General features: G+C 39.4%; 1 protein-coding gene across 4 annotated transcripts in view; it reads right to left on the bottom strand.

The window, feature by feature from the left end:
• The window catches only part of SMCHD1 (structural maintenance of chromosomes flexible hinge domain containing 1), a 140,872-nt gene that overhangs the window by 27,540 nt on the left and 87,624 nt on the right, over positions 1 to 25,708 (bottom strand). For all 4 annotated transcript variants that reach the window (XM_058677105.1, XM_058677106.1, XM_058677103.1 and 1 more), the window contains exons 33-42: positions 24,054 to 24,169; positions 22,680 to 22,744; positions 18,599 to 18,686; positions 17,667 to 17,798; positions 9,735 to 9,887; positions 4,517 to 4,643; positions 4,249 to 4,368; positions 3,216 to 3,301; positions 2,490 to 2,612; positions 1,067 to 1,257 (exon numbers count right to left, since the gene is read on the bottom strand). In XM_058677105.1, the coding sequence (XP_058533088.1) occupies positions 1,067 to 1,257; positions 2,490 to 2,612; positions 3,216 to 3,301; positions 4,249 to 4,368; positions 4,517 to 4,643; positions 9,735 to 9,887; positions 17,667 to 17,798; positions 18,599 to 18,686; positions 22,680 to 22,744; positions 24,054 to 24,169 (1,201 nt within the window). The remainder of the gene's footprint in view (positions 1 to 1,066; positions 1,258 to 2,489; positions 2,613 to 3,215; positions 3,302 to 4,248; positions 4,369 to 4,516; positions 4,644 to 9,734; positions 9,888 to 17,666; positions 17,799 to 18,598; positions 18,687 to 22,679; positions 22,745 to 24,053; positions 24,170 to 25,708) is intronic.

The following is a 25,708-nucleotide window of genomic DNA, read 5'->3' as shown; positions in this document are numbered from 1 at the left end:
ATTTCAATGTTTGTGGATGATTATAACCACAGACCCTCCCTACCTAAATGATGTCTTATTTTCACAGGACATAAAAAGGACAAAAGAAGAGAAAAAAAAAAAGACAAAGGACACGCATAAGGGTACTTCAAAGAATTTATGGAAAACAGAATTAAATGATGGTAAGTTCCTTTCATTACAAATATTTTTTTCAAATCCATGGATCCATTTTTCATGAACTTTAAGATTTTTTTGTATCTGTAGCCTTACTCCAACTAAAGATGTTCCACCTTGCATTAACAATAATGCACTGTTGGGCTCGGCAGCGTGGCCTAGTGGCTAAGGTCCTCGCCTTGATCCCATATGGCTGCTGGTTCTAATCCCAGCAGCTCCACTTCCTCTCTATCCCTCCTCCTCTCAGTATATCTGACTTTGTAATAAAAATAAAATGAATCTTTAAAAAAAAAAAAAAAACAATAATGCACTGTTGGGCCCGGTAGCGTGGCCTAGTGGCTAAAGTCCTCGCCTTGAACGTGCTGGGATCCCATATGGGCGCCGGTTCCAATCCCAGCAGCTCCACTTCCCATCCAGCTCCCTGCTTGTGGCCTGGGAAAGCAGTCGAGGATGGCCTAAGGCCTTGGGACCCTGCACCTGTGTGGGAGACCCAGAAGAGGTTCCTGGTTCCCAGCTTCGGATCGGCATGCATCGGCCGTTGCGGCTCACTTGGGGAGTGAAACATCGGACGGAAGATCTTCCTCTCTGTCTCTCCTCCTCTCTGTATATCTGACTTTGTAATAAAAATAAATAAATCTTTAAAAAAAGCCAATAATGTACTGTTGCTAAAGTCAAAGACTTACTTTGGGTTTATGTGTACACATTTCTGCGTGTGAATGTACCACATTTATACATAACATAAATATAGCATTCTCAGTACAAACAGATTTTGTTCACTCGTCAAGACAAAATTGGCAAATAATCTGAGTCACTTCTAAGTTTGCTTGAAGTATAATTTAGTGAAATAGTTTATAAATTTAGGGCTTTCATTAAAAAATATTTTAAAAAATCATTATTTCAAGTTATTTCTAACCTTTTCCAATCTGGAATATTCTTCTTATAAATAGAATCAAGGGGCAACACCTGCTGTCGACCTTGAGTTTCATCATAGATCCGACGGGCAGCATCAGTGGTTAGGGTAACTACACAGTCCATGTCACTTGCCAGATGCCAGGAAATAACCATTGCAGCTCTGTCATCTTCAATCTGTGCTAGATGTGCAATCTACAACCCATTTTAATAAATTAATTTAAATAAAATCAAGCAAAAAATTTAAATATATACTTTTCCACACGTTAATCTCTCTTTAATTGGGATATTCCTTAATGATAAAGCAATAAAAGCTTACTTAATAATATACACATAAGTTAGTGCAGTTTTAAGATTTAATTCAATGTAGTTAAAATTAATATAGCTTTTTAAGCCTTAAAATTGCTACTTTTTTTCCTCTTTTAGGAATGGGAGTTCAAAAATCTGGAATCCAGGGTAGAAAGACTAAAATATCCAATGGTGGTATTCACCATATTGAAACTAAATTTATCACAAGGTTGGGAAATTCTTTAGTTTTACCCTACTATAATTCTAAATTATTTATTCTGGTTTCAAGAGAAATAATTTTTAAAGGAAAGCAAGGAGTATCTGGAGGGAATAGAAAGCTTTTTCTTACTGATTTGTTCTTCTGAAGGGACAGGTTAATTACACAAAATTAAAATTTCATAGATTTCTCTAAGACTTCCAAGCTAAGTAATAAGAAACACCTAAACAAAAGACTTATAAATACATTCCTATTCATAAAGATTATTTATATGTTGGTAAAAATATTACATACTGAGGAAGAATTTTACATTGGTGAATCACTGAGACGGGGAAATCAAACCTTTTTTATCCCCCCAAATCTTAAGAGTCTAAAAATTGTGTTAGGAAAACTACAGATAATAGAAGATGTAAGAGAAAAGAAACTTTGCTAAAGAACTTAGTTGCAGATAGGAATTTGATTCAAAAAAATTTTAAGAATGTTCATGACTGAATAGTGATAGGATAGAAACAAACTAATCATATACCATAGGCAAAAATCATAGAAAAGAAAACACAAAGATCGGTACTTCGATTTGGCAGTAAATATATAGACACTTTGGTTGTTGTTGATTCTTCTTAATTTTGTAATCCATTCTCTAAAAACAGATAAAATTCAGGAAAAGTCTGGCATTTCTCTCCTCTATGGTCTCCCATAGGCCTTGGCCCACTCTAAAGCCCTATGACATGAGATCATCTAAGTAGAGCACATCAACAATTTCTACCACCACTCTCAGTAATTTACTACTCAGATTCCAGTTCTAAGTAGCCACTTTATTGGACAAAATTAAAAATATACCCCCCCAAATAATTTTGGGGTATCTCTTTCACAGAAAACAAAACAATATATTATGTACTGGTTCTTAAAAAGCTTAACCACAAACCTTTCCCAAAACATCTCTATTGCCTTTGGTATAGTTCGGGAGAGTACATGATCTTCTAGGCCTTTTAGCTAGTTCTTCCTGTTCTGACATCTTTTTTTTCAAAAGTGCTTCAATGTGTGGTACCTATAACTCATAAAGAAAAATCAACAAAGCCAATTAGAATTAATATCGATGACAGCACAGAAAAATCAACAAATTGAATAACTCATGAAAATTAAGTTAGTAAGAGGGTATAACCTAAGAAACACCTCTCACTGTTATAGTAACAGAAAGTTATTTTTTCAATGGAGATTTTTTTCTTGTTAGGAAATTCACTACCTCTATTATTTTCAAGGAAAAGATTTTGTAAAACTTCATATTGTTTTATGTTACTTTCTCCTGTTGTATTTACCATTATAAAAAAATGTCTTATCTGCGCAGACTTTTCAATGTAGTACTCAAGCTGGCGTCTTACTAACCTCATTGACTGCTGTCATCACATTAAAAAATTTTAATTGCATTAAAATACATTAAGAATGTATTAAAATTACAACCACAATTTCTTGGAAAAGAGCATGTCATTAGCCCCCTTTGACTCTAGTAAATGACTAGACAGTGATGCATCTATGTCTTTGTCCCGTATGACAAAAATGCTCATAGCAGTTTCAACAAAACATGCATGTATTCTAAAAATCGTGGAATAGAATGTACTTAAGAAAAGAAAAGATAAATGCTTGGAAACTGAACCTGCTGTGCTGTAGGAATTTCAATATTGTGATTTTTTAGTTCGTTTCGCAATTGAGTCTCTTTTAATTTTGCTTCTTCCACTTGGCCTAAAATCGAAACAAAAAAGATATGTTTATGAAAGATACAAATACAAATTTTGGAAAATACATCATTTTTAAATTCCTTTTAATGCTGATCTTAAAATGAAAAGTGACAGGAAACAGTTAACAGAAATCCAAAGGTAAACTACAAATCTTAAGGTTAAATCTAACATGAAAAAATGAGAAAATAAATTTAAGGCAGCTTAGAGGGATATACTGCAAACTTCTACTGATCTTTGATAAATCATATTAATTCACAAATCTATAAACTGACTGTATAAGGACTTCACAGAAACAATGTTTAACGCTCTACTTCATTAATCCATTTAGTGCCTATTATGGTTTAATTTAGCAACTAGCACTAACCCCAAAACCACAGCACAGAATTTGACACAGGAAAAGATAACCTAGAGCACAACTCAGCAAATGCTTGTCCTAATTATACAAACATCAAAAATAATAAAGACTCTGGATTGTTTCAAGAAGCAGTTATGTGCCTCAAATGCAGTGCGGATTGCCTCAGACACTGTCAAGTTGTAACATAATTAAGGTATTTTAACTAAAGCACAGGTAGCCAACGGCCCACACTAAAAATTAAATTACACATTTTCTCTTCAGTCATAATGTGATCTATATGTTTTTACCAAAACTGAAATAAGTATTAGTATTATTAAGTCACAATATTATTACGCCAAAAGTCTTCAATTTCAAGGTTCATGGGTCATAACAAGGTTTTAATTTTTATAATGTGTAAACAGCATGTACTTTATTTTAAATAGGGAATTCTTCACCTTACAAACCACCAAATAACAAAGAGCATAAAGGATCTTCACTGCATGTTACAGTATTCCGCCTTTTACTTCCTGGCCAGGCAAATAGACAGGGCTTCCACCTGCAGTGCCACCATTCTGCAAGCATAAGTTTCTATTACCACTGAAAACAAGATGACTCACATTTCATTTCATCGAGAAGCTGTTTGCCGGCATCAAATAAACTTCTATACACAGTAATAGACTTAGATAATTGGTCCTTTTCTTTTGTAAGTGCGGCCATTTGTTGCTGCTTCTTAACGTCTACAGAAAATAATTACAAACAATTTAAAAATCCTGACTTTTCCAACATTATTAGTTAACTACAACCTATTTTAACAGAAGGCAAAACAGGATTATCTAAAATACCACTAACCACTGACTTTAACTGTCTCTTTTCCTAGAAACTTACCATTGCAAAACATGAATGGTAGGATATATGGTTTTAAAGTTCTTGACAGAGATGATAGTCGAGGCTCAAACACAATAAAATACTCAGTGCTATCTTTTCCAGGGCAATTTTCTGATAGCATTAGATTCTGTATAAATAAAAAAATCTTAAGTAAGGAAATTCAGATACATATCTTCATTCTGTTTTCAATTAAGTGCTATAATTTAAAGGCAAAGGCATTGATTGAAACTCAAGATGCATTAAACCATTACCATTACCACCACCCAAGATATAAACAAAATCTTTTACCTTTCAGTACTGAAGGCCAAATGATCTTACTAATAAACAATGCATATAAATGTTTTGTATTGGGGAAGATCACAAGAACTGTCCTGTCTCTCCCACCAGGTGTAACAATGCGACTTCACCAAGCAATGCCCAAACCCCAAGGCTGAGTTTAGGTTACAGCTGTTACCATGGATACAGGCCCACCAGTCCCAGGTGTCAAAGGGGTCCTCCAAGCTGTCATTTATTTTCTAGAATTGTGTTAAATGAATGCACAAAAAAATTTTCATATACTTCACCATCAAATCACAGCATATAGCTCATAAAAGATCAAGATTCATATTTTAAAGGTAAATATTTTTATCTTAAATGATTTTTTTTCAGTTTCACAGGAAATTATACTACTTCTGCAAGAAACAAGATACTTGCTGCTTTATTTCTTACAGTATAAAACAACGTACACACAAGACATAAAATTTTTTCAAAATGTAACTTGACAGATCTACAACATAAAATTTTTTCCAAAGAATATAGTATAAAACAAATGATAAATTTTATATGGTTTCTGAAAGCTGTTTTTATTTATAAGACTACAATTACTTTTTAAGTTTTTACTTAAAAATAAAATCTCTTCAGCAGTTTGTTTTCACCTTGAATATCAACTTCACAAGAATGTATGCATAGGGCCCGGCGGCGTGGCCTAGCGGCTAAAAGTCCTCGCCTTGAAAGCCCTGGGATCCCATATGGGCGCCGGTTCTAATCCGGTAGCTCCACTTCCCATCCAGCTCCCTGCTTGTGGCCTGGGAAAGCAGTCGAGGATGGCCCAAACCTTTGGGACCCTGCACCCGCGTGGGAGACCTGGAAGAGGTTCCTGGTCCCAGCATCGGATTGGCATGCACTGGCCCGTTGCGGCTCACTTGGGGAGTAAAACATCGGACGGAAGATCTTCCTCTCTGTCTCTCCTCCTCTCTGTATATCCGGCTTTCCAATAATAATAATAAAATCTTTAAAAAAAATGTATGCATAAAAATTTAAAAATTCATTCATGGTATATAAATATACATTATAACTATCTAAGTGATGAACATTTAGTTCACTTAAAAACTTTAAACAATTACACAACAGAAAATCTGTCTACAAATGTTTCTTTATAATGAGGTGGGCACGGTGTCAGGTTTACGGGTCCTGGGGTGGGGAATCTGGCAGGGATCTGGTCACCTGGTTTAGGTGTTAGGGCCCACAAGCAAGGGGATCGGGCTGGGTCTGTGAGCCTCAGGGGTGGGGGATCTGGTGTGGCTCGGGTCACCTGGTCCAGGTCTTTTGGCCCGCCTGTGAGGTGGGTGCTGGGATCATGAACCCTGGATTGGGGGATCCAGAGGGGTTCAGGTCATCTGGCCTGGATCCTGGAGCCCACCCGTGAGGTGGGTGCTGGGTTCATGAAACCCAGGGGTGGGGGATCTGGTGAGGCTTGGGATGCCTGGCCTGGGTCCTTGGGCTCACCTGCAAGAACATTTCGTATTTAGTGAAAAAGGCAGAGCAGTGGACACAGGCCCAGCTGTAAAAGAGTGTGGCACCAAAAAATCTCAGATAATGGAAACTAGAGGATTATTTTGTGAGCCAATCGACACTGGGAGGGTGGCTTAATCCTTGAATCAGTGAAATTGATATTTCCAAACCACCTGGGCAGAACCCTTGGAATATGCACACACTGAGACCCTGGGTTGATGGTTCCTCTCCCTGGGTACTGGGACTTTGGAAAAGTCATGTGTGCCTTTCCCCTTTGTCTCTCCTTCCCCCAGAAACAAGAAATAGCAAATCTGGAAACAATAAGTTCACCCAATTTTCCCTAAATTTTAATACTTCCTACTCTGATCAACCATGTAATCAGTATGAACAATAAAATTTAAAAAGTTTTTTTTTAATATGACTAGTTCAAATGGGTAAATATCAAATCTCTCCTCAAAAAAGTGATATCAATTTATGTCCTCACCAATGGTAAGATGAGGGTACCCAAATTCCCCTGGTGCTGGCCAATGCTAACATATTATTATCATGTATAGTTTTTTATACCATTGTGTTTCTTTTCAAAGATTTGTTTCTTTTTTTCCTTTTTTTCCTTTTTTGTTATATTTTGGACAATCTTTACATAATTAATTAGGGTAAAAAGGCTCAAGGGCTATAGGAAAGTGGGTAAGACTATTATTTCCATATTGTTTCCTTCATGTATCTGAGGTAAAGGGGGATAATGAGCGAGAAGTCCTACCCAGTTTCCCACCCAGCCCAGGTCCCAGATGTGAGGCATGCTCCAAGGGTCTTGCTCAAGTGGTTTCGATAGTTCACCAGTTATGAATCACTGCCAGTTTCGCCACTCCAAGCACAACGAGTTCGCTGAAGAATCCACTGATTGACATAGTCCATCGTAGAGTCTCCATCTGCCCAGTATTTCGCTGCCAACATATAGCTGAGGTGATTGATTAACTTGTTCTGTCCTCTTTTCTTGGTCAGGGTTCTGAGTACGGCAGTTCGATTGGGGAGATCCCCAAAGAAACTTTGAGGTGTTCCCAGACCAGATTCTTGTATGTACTTGCAAGTACAGGGCCAGGCACAGTCCATTGCCCCAATCAGCTGGTGGTTGCAATTGTTGGATTAGTTCTGTTTCCAGCCCCGACTTCCACTTGAACCAGTGGGTGTTGCAGTCCAGCCTGGCTGGCCCTCGCATAAACCAGGGGGAGCTGCAGCCCAGTCAGAGAGACCCACAATAACCTCCACCAGGCCTGCCCCCTACCCTGGTTTGCCTTTTTTTTTTTTAAAGATTGATTTATTTTATTACAAAGTCAGATATACAGAGAGGAGGAGAGACAGAGAGGAAGATCTTCCGTCCGATGATTCACTCCCCAAGTGAGCCGCAACGGCCGGTGCTGCGCCGATCTGAAGCCGGGAACCAGGAACCTCCTCCAGGTCTCCCACACGGGTGGAGGGTCCTAAAGGTTTCGGCCGTCCTCGATTGCTTTCCCAGGCCACAAGCAGGGAGCTGGATGGGAAGTGGAGCTGCTGGGATTGGAACCGGCGCCCATATGGGATCCCAGGGATAGGCCACGCTGCCAGGCCCTGCCTTTTGTTTTCTTAAGATCTATGTACTTTTCTTGGAAAGGCAGATTTAGAGATAAAGATCTTCCTGGGATGGGTGGGAGGCTGGGTGGGGCTTTTCCCTTTGTCTCTCCCCTGACCCCAGATACAGGGAAAAAATGATGATATTAGTGTGGAAACAATGGCATTACCAACTTTTCTGTAGCCCTTGAACCTGTGTACCCTAATCAACTAAGTATGATTATTTAAATAAATAAATAAATAAATAAATAAAAAGATCTTCTGAGAGAGAGAGAGAGAGAGAGAGAGAGAGAGAAAGACACACACACACACACAGAGACAGAGAGAAAGATCTTCCACCCGCTGGTTCACTCCCTAAGTGCAGGGCCCTAAGGCTTTTTGGGCCATCCCCTACTGCACTCCCAGGCAACAAGCAGGGAGCTGGGTGGGAAGTGGAGCAGCCGGGACATGAGCTCACAATCATATGTGATCTGGGTGCAAGCAAGGCGAGGATTTAGCTACTAGGCTAGTGTGCTGGGCTTCGAAGTCACTATTTTTATGTTTACTGGTAATTTACATTTTCTCTTTCATTATTTGCTTACAATTTTTCTATTAACAGAATCAGATAACGAACTTCTACATACTTATCACTAAGTGTCAACAACTATTAACACACTTTTCATTGTTCATTTAATTCCATTTAAGGTATACCTATGATACAAATGCAGAGGATAATAGAGAACTGGAGTCTAAAATTGGACCCAAGTATAAATAGAAATTTGGTATATTAGAAATAAGCAAAAGAATATCACAATCAAACTTAAGGCATCTGTCAGCAATTTCTCAATTAAATATACAATTAATACAGAGGACTGTATGCAAAGGTTAAAAATCTATTACTGCATCCCATACTGGAGTACCTGGATAGATACCCAGCTGTGGCTTCTGTGTCCTGCTAACGCAGCAGTGGGGGCAGTGGGAATGGCTCAAGTAGCTGAGTCCCCTGCAGCTGGCTGCTGCCCTAACCCTGGTCCAATTCTGGTCACGGTGGATATTTGGGAAGTCAACCAGCAGGTGGGAGTGCTCCCTCTCCCTCAAATTAAAAGCAAATACAAAATTATCCAATCTGATCAGGAAGAACATAATTTTAAGAAGCGTGCTTAGAATTTAAAAACAAGCCCATTGATGTCTAAATGCTGTTAACATTAAGAGGATGAATACCTATTTTTTGGTGAAACTATGAACCAGTACTGGTAATAACTAAGAAAAGGATTAAAATAACCAATCAACTTTCTTACCAGCATTTAAAGAAACAATATATTTTAAAAGACACATATCGAAGAGATTTTCATAAAAGCAGTCTTATTATATTAGGGAAAGTTAATGAAAATCACACCCTTCCCAACTTGTACATAAATCCTATAACATAGGGAATGAATGCAATGTGAGTATATACATAAACTTTGGAAGGTCACACACTAAGTTGTTAGCATTATCTGTAAAGAGTGACCAAATTATGATTATCTATGGGGATTCTTACATTGTACACTCTAATACAAAACTAAAATGTATACTATTTTAGAAAGAAATAAATAAAAGATAAGCTTTTTTGGAGCATGAAAATCACATTGTCATCAACATGAAAAATCACTAGCATCAGCACCATCATCCCATAAGCAAAAACATCTTAGTAATAACCTGGGTTCAGTCTGTCAGAGCCAAGAGCAAAATTACAAAATATCTCCACTGACTTCCCAAGTGCTACAATGAGAACATGTGTATCGCTATGCATGCAAAAGGCGTTATAATATTGTGGCTTAAAACATTAAATATAGAAGCATTATTTACAAAAAGACAAGAAACTTACTGTAATTTTGGCTGAACCATTCATAAGTGGAAATTCAAGTGTTCTAACTTTTCCAATAAATAGTGGAGTATCAATATCATTCTCATCAGAACCTTGAATGGTAGCTACTATAGTACCAGCCAAGTTAATTCCAGTATGATTGCTGTATTCATCCTTAATATGAGAAATAGAAAAAACTCATTAGAACTAAGTAGAAGGCTAAACCCCAAAAATGAACACATACAAACCAAGCAAACATAGAACATTTATTTACAGATTCCCAATCAATAAATTACCCCAACCCTTCTTAATCCAAAAACTGTATTCAGTCTGAAGTTGATGTGTCCCACACAGGTAAGAACCAGTCCCCCAAATCCAAAACATTAAAAAATTAAAAAAAAAAAAAAAAATAGACTTCCATTTAATTCAGTGGTTTGTAACTTCCTGAGTTAGGACTTCTTATTTCAAAATTTCATTGTGTTACATACTCTGAGCATCCATTCATGTGAAAAAGTGTTTAACCATTATGAGCTTTACAATGCTTTTAAAACTTACACGACTGATTTTAACAGCATTTGCATATACTTGAAAAGCAATACACCTGTATGTGCCAAATACTGTACACTCTTCAGACAATGTTTGGTGTTTTACAAGAGCTCAAACACATTTACATTAATTTACAAGTAGATGTTTGGGAAAGCGAAAGTTAAGAACCACTCACTCGGAGATTCAAGACAGTTAAACAAGGAGACCCTGCACTCATACTACCAGAGAAGAACCAGACAGAGTCAAGTGAGGACCTGTCTCCAGAGACTGACGAAGGCAAGCCATCAGTAAACAAGTGGAGGAAACTCCAAACTGCACTGAGATTTGGAAAGCTAGCAGACAGAAGGATAAAGCTCACACACAGCTTGGACCCAGGCTGGGTCCACCATAGCTCAGTAGTCTACCACCATAGCTCAGTAGTCTTACCAAAGGAAAATCCCACAGTTCTCACTGACTTTAATGCATAACAGGTCCAAATGACTGCACTGCTCAGAAAAAACAAAACAAAACAAAAAACCCATCACTTCAGTGTGACACTAAAGCCTCATCCAGACTCCAGTTGCTGAACATTGCTAAACTCCAGTAGATGACAACAAATGGTCATGTCACCATCAGAAGCACCCTGGCCGGTGTCAGAGTAAGGAAGCATGAAGATGCAGAGTAGTGTGACACTTTCAAAACGACAAAATGATTCTCCAGAAATAGATGCTGATTTTAAGGCGCTCTATGAAATGTTTGAAAAATTAAAAAAAATATATAGCTATATACATTTTCATCTGAGAGGCAGGTTTACAGACAAAAGCACAGGCAGTGAGAGAAAGAACTTCACTGGCTTCACTCCCCAAATGACCACAACGGCCAGAGCTGAGCCAATCTGAAACCAGGAGTTTCTGGGTTCTCCCACGTGGGTTTGGGCCATCCTCCACTGCTTTCCCAAGCCATAAGCAGCAAGCTGGATGGAAAGTGGAATACTCAGAACACAAACCGGTGCCCAAATGGGACACTGGTGTTTGTAGGTAGAGGATCAGCCAGCAGAGCTGTGGTGCTGGTCTGGAGCAGAGACCAGGAACTTTACACCCAGCAGCTGCAGCACTACTTGGTATAAGCCCCAGAGCCACATTCACTTGCTCTGGACAATGTAGCAGAGCTCGTCTCTGTTTCTTGGGGCTTTGAGACACCAGCAGTCAATGCACAAGCCCATATAAGACCATATTTCTAAAAAAGGCCCAGCATCATCCCTGCAAGCCTTGTGGGATCCTGGGACAGTCTTTTGTGTCCTGAATTCAATCCTGGGATTGCAGCTGTTGGTGGATGCTATAACCATTGGAGTAACTTGAACCTACCAGTGGCACCTTGAGGGTTCTATTTGGTATTCCTCTGTTTCAACTGGTGTCCGTCAGTCAACAATGCTCATTATAAACTGCACTCAACGTGTCAAATGACGCTACTATATCCTGCAATTCAGGGACTGTTGGTTTTCTCAGCTTTGAGCATACCTGCATTCCCCAATGAAACAGAAGGACAGCTCTATCTGCACTGCTATGCCCGAGGCCTGCACTTGCTTGAACATATCCCCATGAGATGCAATCATCGAGTGGGAGCTGAGTAAGTTATCTTCTGAGTCTGGCGACTCTAAGGTTGTGACTGTTGAAGCTAGATCAGAGTCATTTCAGTTCACACCAAGGGACAGATTAAGGACATCCTGCAGCTTGGCAGCGGTGGCTATTTCATAAATCCTGAGACACCTGTGCTTGTCTACAAACCCTAAGGAAGGCCCAATCTGCATCTATGATCCACTTTGCACTGCTAGTGCACAATCTCCAGAAACATGGGATCGTGAGATGTGGGGAAGGTACCTGTGAGTCTTACAGCTCTAGAACCGTGACTGTTGAAGCTATAGTCTCACATTCTCCCAGTGAGACCTGGGGAGGACATCATCTGTACTTCACTGATCCAGACCCATGCTTGCTCAACACACAAATAACAGCATAACCTTTAAGTGAAACCTGAGACCTGGAAAAGGTCTCCACTGCATTTTGCAGCTCCAAGACTGAAACCATTGTTGGTCACAAGTCCTGCGGAAACACTAGAATTTGCGCTGCAGGTAGAGGAAAGGGCTCCACTTCCACTCCACTGCACCCGTCCAGCTCAGCAGTTGCAGGATTCTATCAGTACTTTATTTCATATTATGGAATCTAGGATAGGCTCTACCAGCATTCTATCCTCAGGATCCACATCTGTCAGTGAATGACCCCCAATATGATCTGCATTCATCCCACGGCAGAGGGGCAAAACCCCCTTCACATCCTCCAGTGCTGGAAGTAGGGCTTTTGGTGCTACAAGCGCACGGAGTACCTATCCTTGTTCAGCAGGATCTAGGGAAGGTCCAATCCATGCTACACAGTTCCAGTGTCACAGTTATTGGTGCCATAGCCCCATCACTACGGCTTGTCTGGTAAAACAAGGGGAAAGGACCATGTCTACTGCTGTCACACACCCTAGAGTGACTGAGATCCACCTGAATACACTTAGCTTTGGAAATCCATGTTTACTTCAGTCATATTACCCCATGAACTGCTGTAAACCAGACAACTAAGACATGCACAGTCAATGTAGACATGGATTATAACTGAAATGTCATACTTTGTATTTCTAGGCTAACTAGAATCAAACCCAAAACAACTACCCAAATGACGTACCATATTCCACCTAACAAAAATGTCTTTTCCAATTAATCCATAAAGAAAACGAATTGTTAATATACTAGATGCACAGAAGTAAACAAATCACACAAGGAAGCCTGAAGATGCAGAATAGTGACACTTTCAAAAGGACGAAATGATTCTCCAGAAATAGATGCTGATTTTAAGGAAATGTAGAAAATGCTTGAAAAGTAACTAATTAGGGGTCTGGGCCTCAGGGTTGGGGGCAGCTTGCAGCTCCCGCAATGTGGTAGCTGTGGGGGGTGCCCCTGCTGGGTCGGATCCTAGGCTCAGGACTCAGGCAAAAGCCACGGCCAAAGGCAGTGACTGAGCCCTGGGCTTTGGGAGGCCAGTGCACCAAATGGTGCCAGGTTCTGCCTGCTGGCCGCCCAGCGGCGAGCTCTGGGGTTTTTAGGAAATGAAATTGTTGCTTAGGGACACCCATGAATAAGCCCAGCTTTAGCATAGGTGAGAGATGAATTCTGGGTGATTCACAGTAGCAGGGTCATGAAACTTTTGGGCAAGCAAGGGGACTGAGACCTGATGGTTTGGAGGGGAGTGTCCATAAGATTTATTTGGGGTAGATGCCTTTACCATCCGGCACTCTGGAGAACTTGGGTAGATGTAGGTTGGACTAGGCTGCGTCTCTGCCCCTACTGAGCCATGTGTGAGCAGTGTCTGGGCATGGTCAAACCTTGGCTGGGGTGAAACAGTCAACATCACGAACTGGAATGGATTGAAGGCCAGCAGTGAAGGCTAGCCCATGGAACCACCAGTACGCGCAAGACCAGGCATAGGGAGAGGTTCTGAAAGAGGAGCTTGGGAAACTCTTCTGTCGGAACACAGCCACTACAGGTGAGCACAAGAACTATGATAAGGAGCAACCCAGACCAGGCCAGAGAAAGATACCCACCATCATACATATGGCATAGGTGGGGGGTGGGAGACCAGCCTAACCAGTTCACATCAACCGCTGGTGAATCCGAGCGCCAGAACAGAGTGTGGGTCAGACCAGTTTTGGTCGCAACACATACCAGTACACATTAAGGAATGCCAAGGTGAGGTGAGCTGTACCAGACATGGTTGCAGTGCCCAAACAGCACACGTGAGAATCAGGGGGGAGGAGGCAAAGCTGGCAGGGGAATGTGGGCTCCCCTGTTGGACAACCACTCCCACTGGAGAGGAGTTGGGATGGGGGTAGACCAGACCAGGCAGGGCAACAACACCTGTGGGTCTCATGTGAGCTAGATTGGGGAAGGGCCAGATTGGGCTGACTGTTCCGACTGGTGCAATCAATAATTAGAGTGGATCAGGGTTGGCTGGGCTTTGCCACAGCACCAGAAGGCAGAGGATGGCACTGGGGGCCAATTCTGTTAAGTCAAACAGCAGAACCACCTGGAGAGTGCACAATCCAGAAGCTGGAGTGGCCTAGTAGGGAGATAGTGGGCACCTCCCTCATGGGTTACCACTCCCACTGGAGAGCATGAAAACCAGGACAGGGGGAGGGGTGGCTAGACAAAAAGGCACCTGCCAGTATGTGTGTGGGCTGGACAGTAGGTTGGTTGGGTTGAACTAGGTTTCAATGCCCACTGACAAGTACCAGAGCTAAATGGGAATTGGGACAGACTGAACAAGCCTGCAGTACATACTGGCAAGCATGGGAACCAGGGTAGGGAGCAGGCCTGGTGGAGGTTATGGGGAGTCGCCCCAACTAGGCTGCAGCTCCCACTGGTTTGCGTGAGGACTGAATACGAAGTGGGTAGGATCGAGGTGGACTACAACAACCACTGGTTCAAGTGGAAGACAGGGCTGGAAACAGAACTGACCAAGCAATTGCAACGACCAGCATGTGCATAAGCTGACTGGGGCGACGGACTGTGTCAGACCCTGTACTGGCAAATTCACACAAGAAGCAGGTTTGGGATCATCTCAGATGAAGTCTTTGGAGATCCCTCCAACTGAACTGCTGATCTCAGAACCGCAACCATGAAGAGACTATGCCAGCCAGTGGATTCTGAATAGGTTTCATCGCGATTGGAACTGTGAGACTGGCAGCAATTCAGACCTGTTGAACTATCAAAACTGCTTGAGCAGGACCCTCAGAGCGTGCCTCACATCAGGGACCTGGGATGGGTGGGAGGCTGGGTGTGGCTTTTCCCTTTGGTTCTCCCCTGACCCCAAATACAGGGAAAAAAATATTAGTGTGGAAACAATGGTATTACCCACTTTCCTGTAGCCCTTGATCCTTTGTATCCTAATCAACTAAGTAGGATCATTTACAAAATAAATTATATATAAAAAAGAAAAATAATTAACTATAATAATCTTAAGAAAACTCCAGAATTTTCAAGGCTGCATTATAGACAACTCAAAGAAATGTGGAAAGGGCCGGCATGGCAGCCTAGTGGCTAAAGTCCTCGCCTTGCACACCCCGGGATCCCATATGGACGCTGGTTCTAATCCCACTGGTCCCGCTTTCCATCCAGCTCCCTGCTTATGGCCTGGGAAAGCAGTTGAGGACGGCCCAAAGCCTTGAAACCCTGCACCTGTATTGAAGACCTGGCTTCGAATCGGTTCAGCTCCGGACCTTGCGGTCACTTGGGGAGTGACTCAATGGATGGAAGACCTTTCTCTCTGTCTCTCCTCCTTTCTGAATATCTGACTTTCCAATAAAAAATAAATCTTAAAAAAAACGTTGAAAACATGGCCCGGTGCAAGTGGCCTTGCACACACTGGTTCTAATCCCGGAGGTCCTGCTTCCCTTCCAGCTCCCTGCCTGTGGCCTGGGAGAGAAGTAGAGGATGGCCCAAAGCCTTGGGACCCTGCAGCTGCATGGGAGACTCAGAAGAGGCTCCTGGCTTCTGGCTCCAGCAGTTTCAGCTGCCTGGGGAATGAATCATCAGAAGGCAGTCAAGGACAGCCCAAAGCCTTGGGACCCTGCACCTGCATGGTGAACCAGAAGAAGTTCCTGGCTCCTGGCTTCAGACTTGCTCAGCTCTGGCAGTTGTGGCCACTTGGGGAATGAATCAGCAGACGGAAGATCTTTCTCCCTTTCTATCTGACTTTCCAACAAATAAATAAAGAAATAAATCTTAAAAACAAACAAACAAAACAAACACTGTGAATGTGAAAAACAATGCCTGATATGAATGAGAAATTCAATAGAGACAAACATCACTACAATAAGTTACAAATTTTTGGAGCTGGGAATTTCAATTAAATAAAAAAATACAATTAAGAGCCTGAATAAAAAAAGAAACTGGATCAATGAGAAAAACAGCTTTTGGTCCTGAGGATCCTGAGACTTTTAAAATTATTTACAAAGATAAAGAAGAAAAAATAGAAAGAATGAAGAAAGCCTATCAGACATAGGAGCTACTTTCAAGTAAACAAATAGGGATACTTAAAGCAGAATAGAAGGAAAAAAAAATTGAGAACTATTGAATGAAATAATAGCAAAAACTCCATAAGTCCTGAAAGAGAAATGTATTGTCACATACAGGAATCTACAAGGACTTCAATCATGTTCAATCAAAAAAGACCTTCTGTGAGATGCATTACAGTCACAACTTAAGAACCTTGAGCATCGTAAAGACAGTGAGAAAACCGTCAAATTATATATGAAAGAAAACCCATCAGACTAATAGACTTCTTGGCAGAAGCCTTATAAGCCAAAGAGAACGGGATAATAGATCCAAGAGTTTGAGGGAAACAAATACAACAGATTACTCACACATTTAAAAAATGACATCAAATTGGGAAGATATTCATCACAAAAAAAAAATAAAAAAAAAAATTAAAAATGACATCATATCAAGTGACATAAGCAACACCCAGAAAGGCAAAGACCACAAGTTGTCCCTCATTTGGGAGAGGTAAACAAAACTAAATTCAATAGCAGTGATTACTAAATTAGTTTAGTGAAAACTAAAACAGACAGCAGTGACTACTAAAGACTGGGAGTGGTGGGAGGATAGTGGAAGGACACAGAGTGGTAGGTTACCAGGAACCAAATCAGGAACGTGCCTAGAGTCGTACAGCATAACGGGGAGGCTACAACTCACACTATCCTAGTATATATTATAACCTTCAATGAAAATACTGGTAAAGAGGGGTAAATGCTGATTATCCAGCTTAGTTCGGTACACACTACACAATTATTATTAATGTAAAAATTAAAGAAAAAACACTTTGTCTAAAACTGGAAAACAAATCAAAAAGAATTAAGTATCTTACCAGCAAATTCTCCATAATAGTGAACTCTTACTACTCTGCTCAAATGTTTTTCTGTTCATATCTGTGGCAGCTCTGTGGCTGCTTCCTAGCCAACTCACATGAGGAACTCTGATTTTCTTCCTTAACCCCAATCAGTCATCAGAGCATCTCTTAAAAATATTTATCTCCTGTGTCCTTGAGTTAACTAAGCATTGATAAAGTTTACTCACATTCACATGAAATAGCAGAATACAAATATTAGAAAATACACGCATAATTCTCCATTTTGAGCCAGGTTTTATTATATCTATATTTTATATATTATGTTATATATTTTCCATTCATACCCAAATAGCTAATTAATCAGCGCAAGTTTTCCAAATAATCTTAAACGGAACAATCAACCTTTCTCTGTAGTAACATCTTATATCCAACTAGCAAAGGTAGTTCTCTCTGTTACTCCGTAGCTTTGGAAGAAGATAAACATTACCACGATATTGAGATGTAATTCTTTGACCAATGTCCTATTGGAAACTGAGCGAACATTAGAAACAGTTGGTGTAGCTGGTTGAATTTCAGGAACTAACTTCACAGGCTGATTGGGCAGAACTTCAATAATAACCTAAAACAAAACAGAAAATATTCCAATTAACAACCTGTTGATGTTTTGGTATTTCTGAGACAGAAGAAATAACAATGGTATACAGTAAATGATGTGAAATGCTATCTTCTAAAATATATTCCTACCTCTTAAAATTAATCAATATACATTTAAAATTCAAGATAAAAGGCAAATAATCAATTTATAAATACTGACAATAGTTAATCAAGAACATGTATGTGAAAACTACATTAAACTTTACTATCCAGGAATTTATGGTTGTTACAAGCAATTCAATCATGACATACACTAAAATTCTTACTACATGAGTTTTTGCTATAAAGAGGAAGTGAAAGGTGCTTTCTATACCAGACCAAACTTCTGAACACACTTTAAACACATCCCACCTTCTGAAAAATTACATTTTACCAGCGCTCCCTTGTTTAAGGTTTCAGTTACCTATGACCAACTGTGTTCCAAAAATTTATGGAAAGATAAAAAAAAAAAAAAAACCAATTCAAATTATTTTATTATAGCACATTACCTTACCTATTCTATTTTGTTACTATATTAATCTCTTGTGATGTCTAATCCATTAATTATATTTTATCACAGACACATCCTGGGAAAAAGTGTTTGATCGTATTTGTACTTCCAGGCACCCACTGGGATCTAGGATCATGTTCATCACACAAACAAGAGGGGTCTACTGCATCTATACTTTGCATCTAGAGCTTAATTCAGTTTTAAACAAGACATTTCCTTCAGAAAGTGAGAAAAAAAGTAAAGGTATCCATTGTATACAGAAAAGGTACACGAACCTGTTCACTGTTGAGAATGTTTGCTTTATCCATTGTGAAGCCAAACTGGATACAGTATGTTCCAACTTTGTTAGGAATTGCTTTATCCCTAAATTAAACAGAAACTTCATGTTCATATTCATTCATTCAACAAATACATCTCGCCTGCAAGGCCTCATTAGTTCTTCTTTACCTGTACATTCATTCACAACACACCCACAAGGAGGGCTCTGGTATTGTAAAAACGAAAAGGGTAATACAAAGCTGAGAAAGTAGTGAGTACAGAAAAACTGATAATTACATGGCAAAGGAAATCTACTTCATTTCTACATACTTCTGGTAGCTTCATGTGTCAAAAACATATAACATCTTGCCCATCTATATTGCTTTGGCTTCTGATATCACATATAAAACATTTATTATGATCTAATCATAAAAAAGAAAGAGCACTATGGTTATGCAACAAGGTGGAGGAACCCACCATGGGGGGAGGGTGGAGGGAGAATCCCAGAGTCTATGTAATTACAACACAATGTAATTAATGAATAAATTTAAAAAGAAAAAAAAAGAAAGAGCACATTAACAGGTACACTTATTAGTTGTTTTTGACCATACTTTATCCACATTGAAAGTATGAATGACATTCAATAATACATTTTCATGACATGTAAAATGTGTTCTATGATTTTCATTTCATTTACTTCCTTAGGGTTTGATGTGTTCTTTGAAAACCTTTTTAATGGGTGGACATCTGGCCAAGTGGCAAAGCCACTGGTTAGGACACCTGCATTTTATGGCACAGTGCCTGCATTTGGTTCCTAACTCGAACACCTGATTTAAGCTTCTTGCTGGTACAGATCCTGGGAGGCAGCAGTTATGGTTGAAACCCTATCACAAACATACAGACCTCACAGAGTTAATGACTCACATCTTCTGTCCTGGACCTGGCTGGTGTGAGTATTTGGGGAGTAAAGAATGGATGGCAGGATCCTCTTTTTCTCTCAAAGCAAAAGATAAAAAAATCAAGACTTCTGAAGATCTATAAAACTTGAAACTTCTTGGTTAAAGTTAACCAAGCAAAAAAGAAAACGAAGGAACATCGGTGTAAATCCCACAAAAAAGAAAACAGACAGCATGAAGAGCAAATTGAAAATTTAGACAGAACAGCTTCTTCAACAACTATGAAGTACTAAACCTGATCAAAGACAAAAAAAATATACATACAGTTCTATAACTTCTTGTTTTGAAGAAACTAAACCTATAGCTAAAATTTTCAAGTTCAGGTGGTTTCAATAACGAATTTTACCATTATTTAAAGAATCAATGATATGCTCATAAAAGATCTTCCCAACACCAAAATAAGAATAAGGAAACATCTTTTACTATTTTTTGTGAAACCTACTAGCTCTAGACAGCAACCTTATCTGGAAGTTATAATAAAGAAAATGCAAATTAATTTCAGTCATCACTAGAGACGTAAAAGCCCCAAGAAATATATTAATTTGAATAAAACAAACTAACAAAAGAAAGTCCAACAGGGGTGAGCATTGTGGTCTAGCAAGAAAAGCTGCTTTAAAAAAAAATTTATTTTTATTGGATAAAGTCAGATATACAAAGAGGAGCAGAGACAGAGAGGAAGATCTTGCATCCCATGATTCACTCCCCAAGCTGCTGCAAGAGCCAGAGCTGCACTGATTTGAAGCCAGCAGCCAGGAATCTTTTCTGGGTCTGCCATGCGGCTGCAGGGTCCCAAGGCTTTGGGCCATCCTCTACTGCTCTCCCAGACCACAACCAGGGAGCTGAATGGAAAGTGGAGCTGCCAGGATTAGAACCGGTGCCATTATTGGATCCTGATGTGTGTGAGGCGAGGACTTTAGCCGGTAGGCTATCGTACCGGGCCCAAGGCTGTTGTCTGTGATGCCAGAATCACGTTTTGCTCCACTTTCTATCAGAAAGAATTAGAGGTAAGCAGTATAAGATAGCTACCTAAAGAAAAACCCTAAAGTAAACACAATATTCTGGGGTAAAATGTTGAAAAGTTCTATTTAAGATTGACAATGAGATTAAGACGATCTTTCATCAGATCTATGAAAGGTTTTCTATCCTAGTGAAGTAATGGAAGTAGAAAGAAAGAAAATGTACCAGGTCTAGAGTAGTACTGGTAAAAACAGAAACAGGATTCCATAACTCATCATGATGAATCACTAAGTAACAGTGTACACATACGTGGAGAAAACACCAAAAAAATGTGACCTTAAACTTCAAACCATATGCTACACAAAAAGAGCTAATTAAGACAACCCAAAGTGCTATCCTTACAAAGTTCTGTTGCCAGGCCCTTGGCTAGCATCTGTGAGCTTCAATTTCAGGAGCGTTCCCACCTTTAACTGGTAAGAGTGGCTCACAATGCCTAAAACATTTGCACTAGTATGTTTTACATTGAATGCTGAAGTTTGGGAAATCTTCAAATTTAACAAGTGCTAGACAAAGGCAGCCTGTATAAAAGTCTCAATAAACCTTTCTGTGTTTAGTGTTTAATGAGTTTTTCTGCTTGATAACATTTCACGCCGTCGTAATTTGTCAAATGGCCAAAAATGGTACAGTGAACAGGCCAATGTAGAGGTGGGCATGAGCACGGAGACCAAGACGCCAGCTTGGTTTGATGGCTGGCTCCAGCTCCCTGCTAATGCTGACCCTGGAAGGCAGCAGGGAAGGCTTGGCTGACTGGGTTCCTAATATCAGTGTGGGAGACCTGGACTGACTTTTAAGCTCTTAGCTCATTTCTAGCTTATTTCGCAAAGCCCAGTCCTGACAACTGGGTACACTTGGAGGTAAAAACAGCAGACGCGAGTGTGTTCTCTCTTGGTACCTCTCACTCAATTTTTATTTTAAAAAGGGAACCAAATGGCACTATATATTTACCAGAAGATAAATCTAAAATACTGACAAAACAAAATACGGGCAAATATACAGAGCGGTTAACATCTCATTCATTATTTGTAGGAACAGAAATTGGGAAAAAATTTGAAAAAAATGTTTGAACATTTGACTCAGCAATTTCACTACAACCCAGGAAATGCACTTCCACATGTGTACCAATCTTACAGATTAGCTTCAAAATACAAAAAAATGCAAATGACAATCAATAGTAGGTAACTGTAATCTGTCACGTTATGAATTAACAGCAACAAAAATGAATGCATTTACAGGTATATGCAACCCTGAGTGCACCAGAGAAGAGCTTTATCTCTTTTTCACTCTCCCTCGACCCCTCCTCATCTCTGCAGTATTGCCTTTCAAAAAAATGAAATAAATTCTAGAACTCTAAAATAGCCCTACACATCTGAGCACACCTAACAGACCAAAGGTAATGTTTTTTCAAGCGTAACTTAAGCACAGAGACTGGTATGAACACTGTCTTACTGTGAGTCACAGTGTTCTGAAGCTTCTGTATCAATCTGGCATGTCTTTGACAAGTGCTAACTCAGTGATTTCCAACTAAACATAAATGGACTCTTCTGAAAACTTCAATAGCTTTGGGCCAGGTAGCGGCGTGGCCTAGTGGATAAAGTCCTTGTCTTGAACGCACCGGGATCCCATATGGGCGCCGGTTGGTATACCGGCAGCTCCACTGCCCATCCAGCTCCCTGCTTGTGTTCTGGGAAAGCAGTCGAGGACAGCCCAATTCTTTGGGATCCTGCACCCGCGTGGGAGACCTGGAGGAGGTTCCTGGTTCCTGACTTCGGGTCGGCACAGCACCGGCCGTTGCGGTCACTTGGGGAGTGAATTATCGGATGGAAGATCCTCCTCTCTGTCTCTCCTCCTCTCTGTATGTCTGACTTTGTAATAAAAATAAATAAATCTTTAAAAAAAAAAAAAAACTTCAATAGCTTCTAAGCTCATACATTCATTAACAAAAAAAAAAAAATTTCCTTAAACCATTTCATAAAGCTTAAAAACAAACACATACTTTTTCCAAAGAACTAAACAGAAAGTTATCTATCTGATCACAAACTAGTTTTCTTTAGGTAAACAGGCAAGTATCTCCAACACTGACTTTGTGATAAAATATCATAAAAGTATTAAATAATGTAAGTAATACCTGAAGTAGAAGCATCCTTCTTCCTTGTCATTATCTTTGATTTTATTACAACTAAATGTTTCTGCCTAGAAATAGAAATAGGAAATGACAATCTTTATCATATAAAGTGACTCCAGATCATATCTGAATTTACACACACACACACACACACACACACACACACACCTTAATAATACATGTTAAGACACAATGTGAGATTAGTTGCAGCTGAAAAACATTACGTCTTCAACTGGAAATCAATAGACCTCTAGGGTAGAATTATTATTTTAAAATACCAGCTTAATTAAATTGCTGATTTGCTTATAATAAGTGAGCAAAGCTTAGGGCAGATTGGCGGGCAAACTTTCAGACTACTGCTAAATTAATGCAAGCTAGCTACTAAAATAGATGACTAAAATGAACCATAAATGCTGAAGAAGGCTATTATGGGAATGTTATGAGAAACTTCAACCTTTAATTTCCAATTTCAAACTTACAATGTCCAGAATGCTAGAACAAGGCTATTGATGATTTGAAATGTGCCTAGTCTGAATTAAGGTAATTTCAAAAACTTTGTAAAATAATACAAAATTCCATGAATACTTTTGGAAATCTAGAGAACAATGTTATCTTTTAATAGTTTATAGAGACTAAAATAAGTATTTTTATTTTACTTTTTAAAAATGACTGATAGATGGTTTAAATTCAAGGTGCAATTTCTTGCAGTGTGTAGAAAACTTCCCTGCCCAGGTTCCCTGTTCTAGCTTTACATCTAATAGATTTCTCATCTCCTTTAATGACCCCTGCATGTATTTTAACAGCTGTTACTTTATGAGCCTATCCTTTAGACAGCACAACACTAACGTGTAAAGTATCTTAAAATGTTTAGAAAAATGTGCCTAGAGCAGTAGCTTAGCGGCTAACGTCCTTGCACACGCTGGGATCCCATATGGGTGCTGGCTCTAATCCTGGCGGCCCTACTTCCCATCCAGCTCCCTGCTTGTGGCCTGGGAATGCAGCTGAAGATGGCTCAAAAGTGTTGAGACCCTGCACCCATGTGGGAGAGCCAGAAGGGGCTCCTGGCTTTGGATTGGCACAGTTCTGGCCGTTGCAGTCAGGAGTTAATCACCAGATGGAAGATATTCCTATCTGTCTCTTCTCTGTGCATCTGACTTCTCAATAGAAATAAAATAAATCTTAAAAAAGAAAAAGTTTTAGAAAAAATAACAATGCAGACTACTCCTTCTCAACATCAACAACACTTAATTTTCAAATGTCTGCTGATAAATATTTTCTTAATCCTAAGGAAAGGGGCAATTTCCATTTCTTGACTACACACACATTGTGTTTTAACATCAAATTAAATTTTGTTAAATATGGTTAGTTTTAACTTACATTTATTGGTGGTCGGTTCCCACCATTTGAAAACTTCCACAGTTTCATGGAAATACGTGCTGGGTTAATATTTTTAATAATACTATCATCTTCTGAAATAACAGTAATTATGAAATCTGCCACAATAAATAAAAAAAATTAATTTGGTTCCAATAAACAAATCTTTAAATAAATAAAAATTTGCAAGCCTTCAAACACCATCTCCTTCATGTATTCCAGAAGGGAATGGTTACTTTTTAAATTAATTTTCAATATCCCACAGTATCCAAAGTAGTATCACATTTAAATGTGTAGAGTCTACTTCCTAAAGCATAAAAGGCTATGCATATAAGAAAAACGCAGCATGAAGGGGGTTAAGACAGCTGAAATTGATCTACTATATGACCCAACTATCCCACTCCTGGGAATATATCCAAAGGAAATGAAATCTGCATTTGAGAAAGTGACCTGAAATCTTATATTTACAGTAGTAGCACAATCCATAAGAGTGGAGATATTTAAACAACCCACATGCCTGCCAAAAGAGAAATGGATAAACAAACTGTAGCACATCTATTCCATGGAACACTACTCAGCCATTAAAAAAGAATAAAAATCTACCATTTGCAACAAAATGATCCAAGCTAGACACTGTCAAGCTCAATGACATAATCCAATCTGAAAAGGACATATATCATTTTCTCTCTGATGTAAGGCAACCTTATGTAAAATACAAGACAAACACATAAACATTATATACATATACTCTCACAGGTGAACTGTACACTGGAGCCTAGCATACTAGGAAGTAAAGACACACTGCAGCCTGCATCTCTTCTCCCGATTAAAGGACTCCTAATGAAACGAACACACCCTGACAAAAGAACACGAGATTGTCTACCATTGCTTACATGTACGATGCCATTACATAAGTAGCATGACTTAAACAGGAGCAGGATGTTGGACCTGTGACTGTTGCTAAAGGACTGCACTATTGCAATAACAGTATAATAATAAGGCGGAAAGGTTGACGGGGGAAATGAGAGGAAGGGGAAGGGAAGGGAACAATCCCTATACCTATAAAACTGTATCATGGAAAAGAGTAATAATAACAACAACAAAGCATAAGTTTATAAAAAAGTACATATATTATTGAAAATTTTCAGTCAAAAATTTTTGTTTTGCCTCTTTCACAACCTATAACCACATATAGGAATTTAATCCCTTCCAGAAAATTGCCAGTGTAAAGTCATTATTAATTTTAAATGAACTAGCATGTCACATTACAGTGAAATTTGCTGCTGGTTATCTGCTATATTGGTCTTCACCTACTGAAAACTGTCATATTCCCAACTCTACCTAGGAGCCTAGCATGCTTCCTTAACCTGGCAAGAGTCCACGCAATATTTATGGGTTTGAAGTATCTTTTAGCATAAATGTTGATGGGACGTATTTCTATCCAATTTAAACTAAGCAGTCCTGCTTCTGATGGAGTAAAAATAACATCAAAACATCCTTAGTATAGCATCTTATTGCACTCCAGGTTCTTCTACAGAATTTCACAATGTAATAAGCGTGTAAGTACCTCACGACCTCAGCCTGTTTATCTATGAACTTGCAGTTTGTTCTTGACATTAAATGACTACACCACATAAGGATGAGCGTAGTCACTCTAA

The sequence above is a fragment of the Ochotona princeps genome, chromosome 18, assembly GCF_030435755.1.
Source record: "Ochotona princeps isolate mOchPri1 chromosome 18, mOchPri1.hap1, whole genome shotgun sequence".
Taxonomy (NCBI): domain Eukaryota; kingdom Metazoa; phylum Chordata; class Mammalia; order Lagomorpha; family Ochotonidae; genus Ochotona; species Ochotona princeps.
This window is presented reverse-complemented; position numbering and strand designations above follow the sequence as displayed.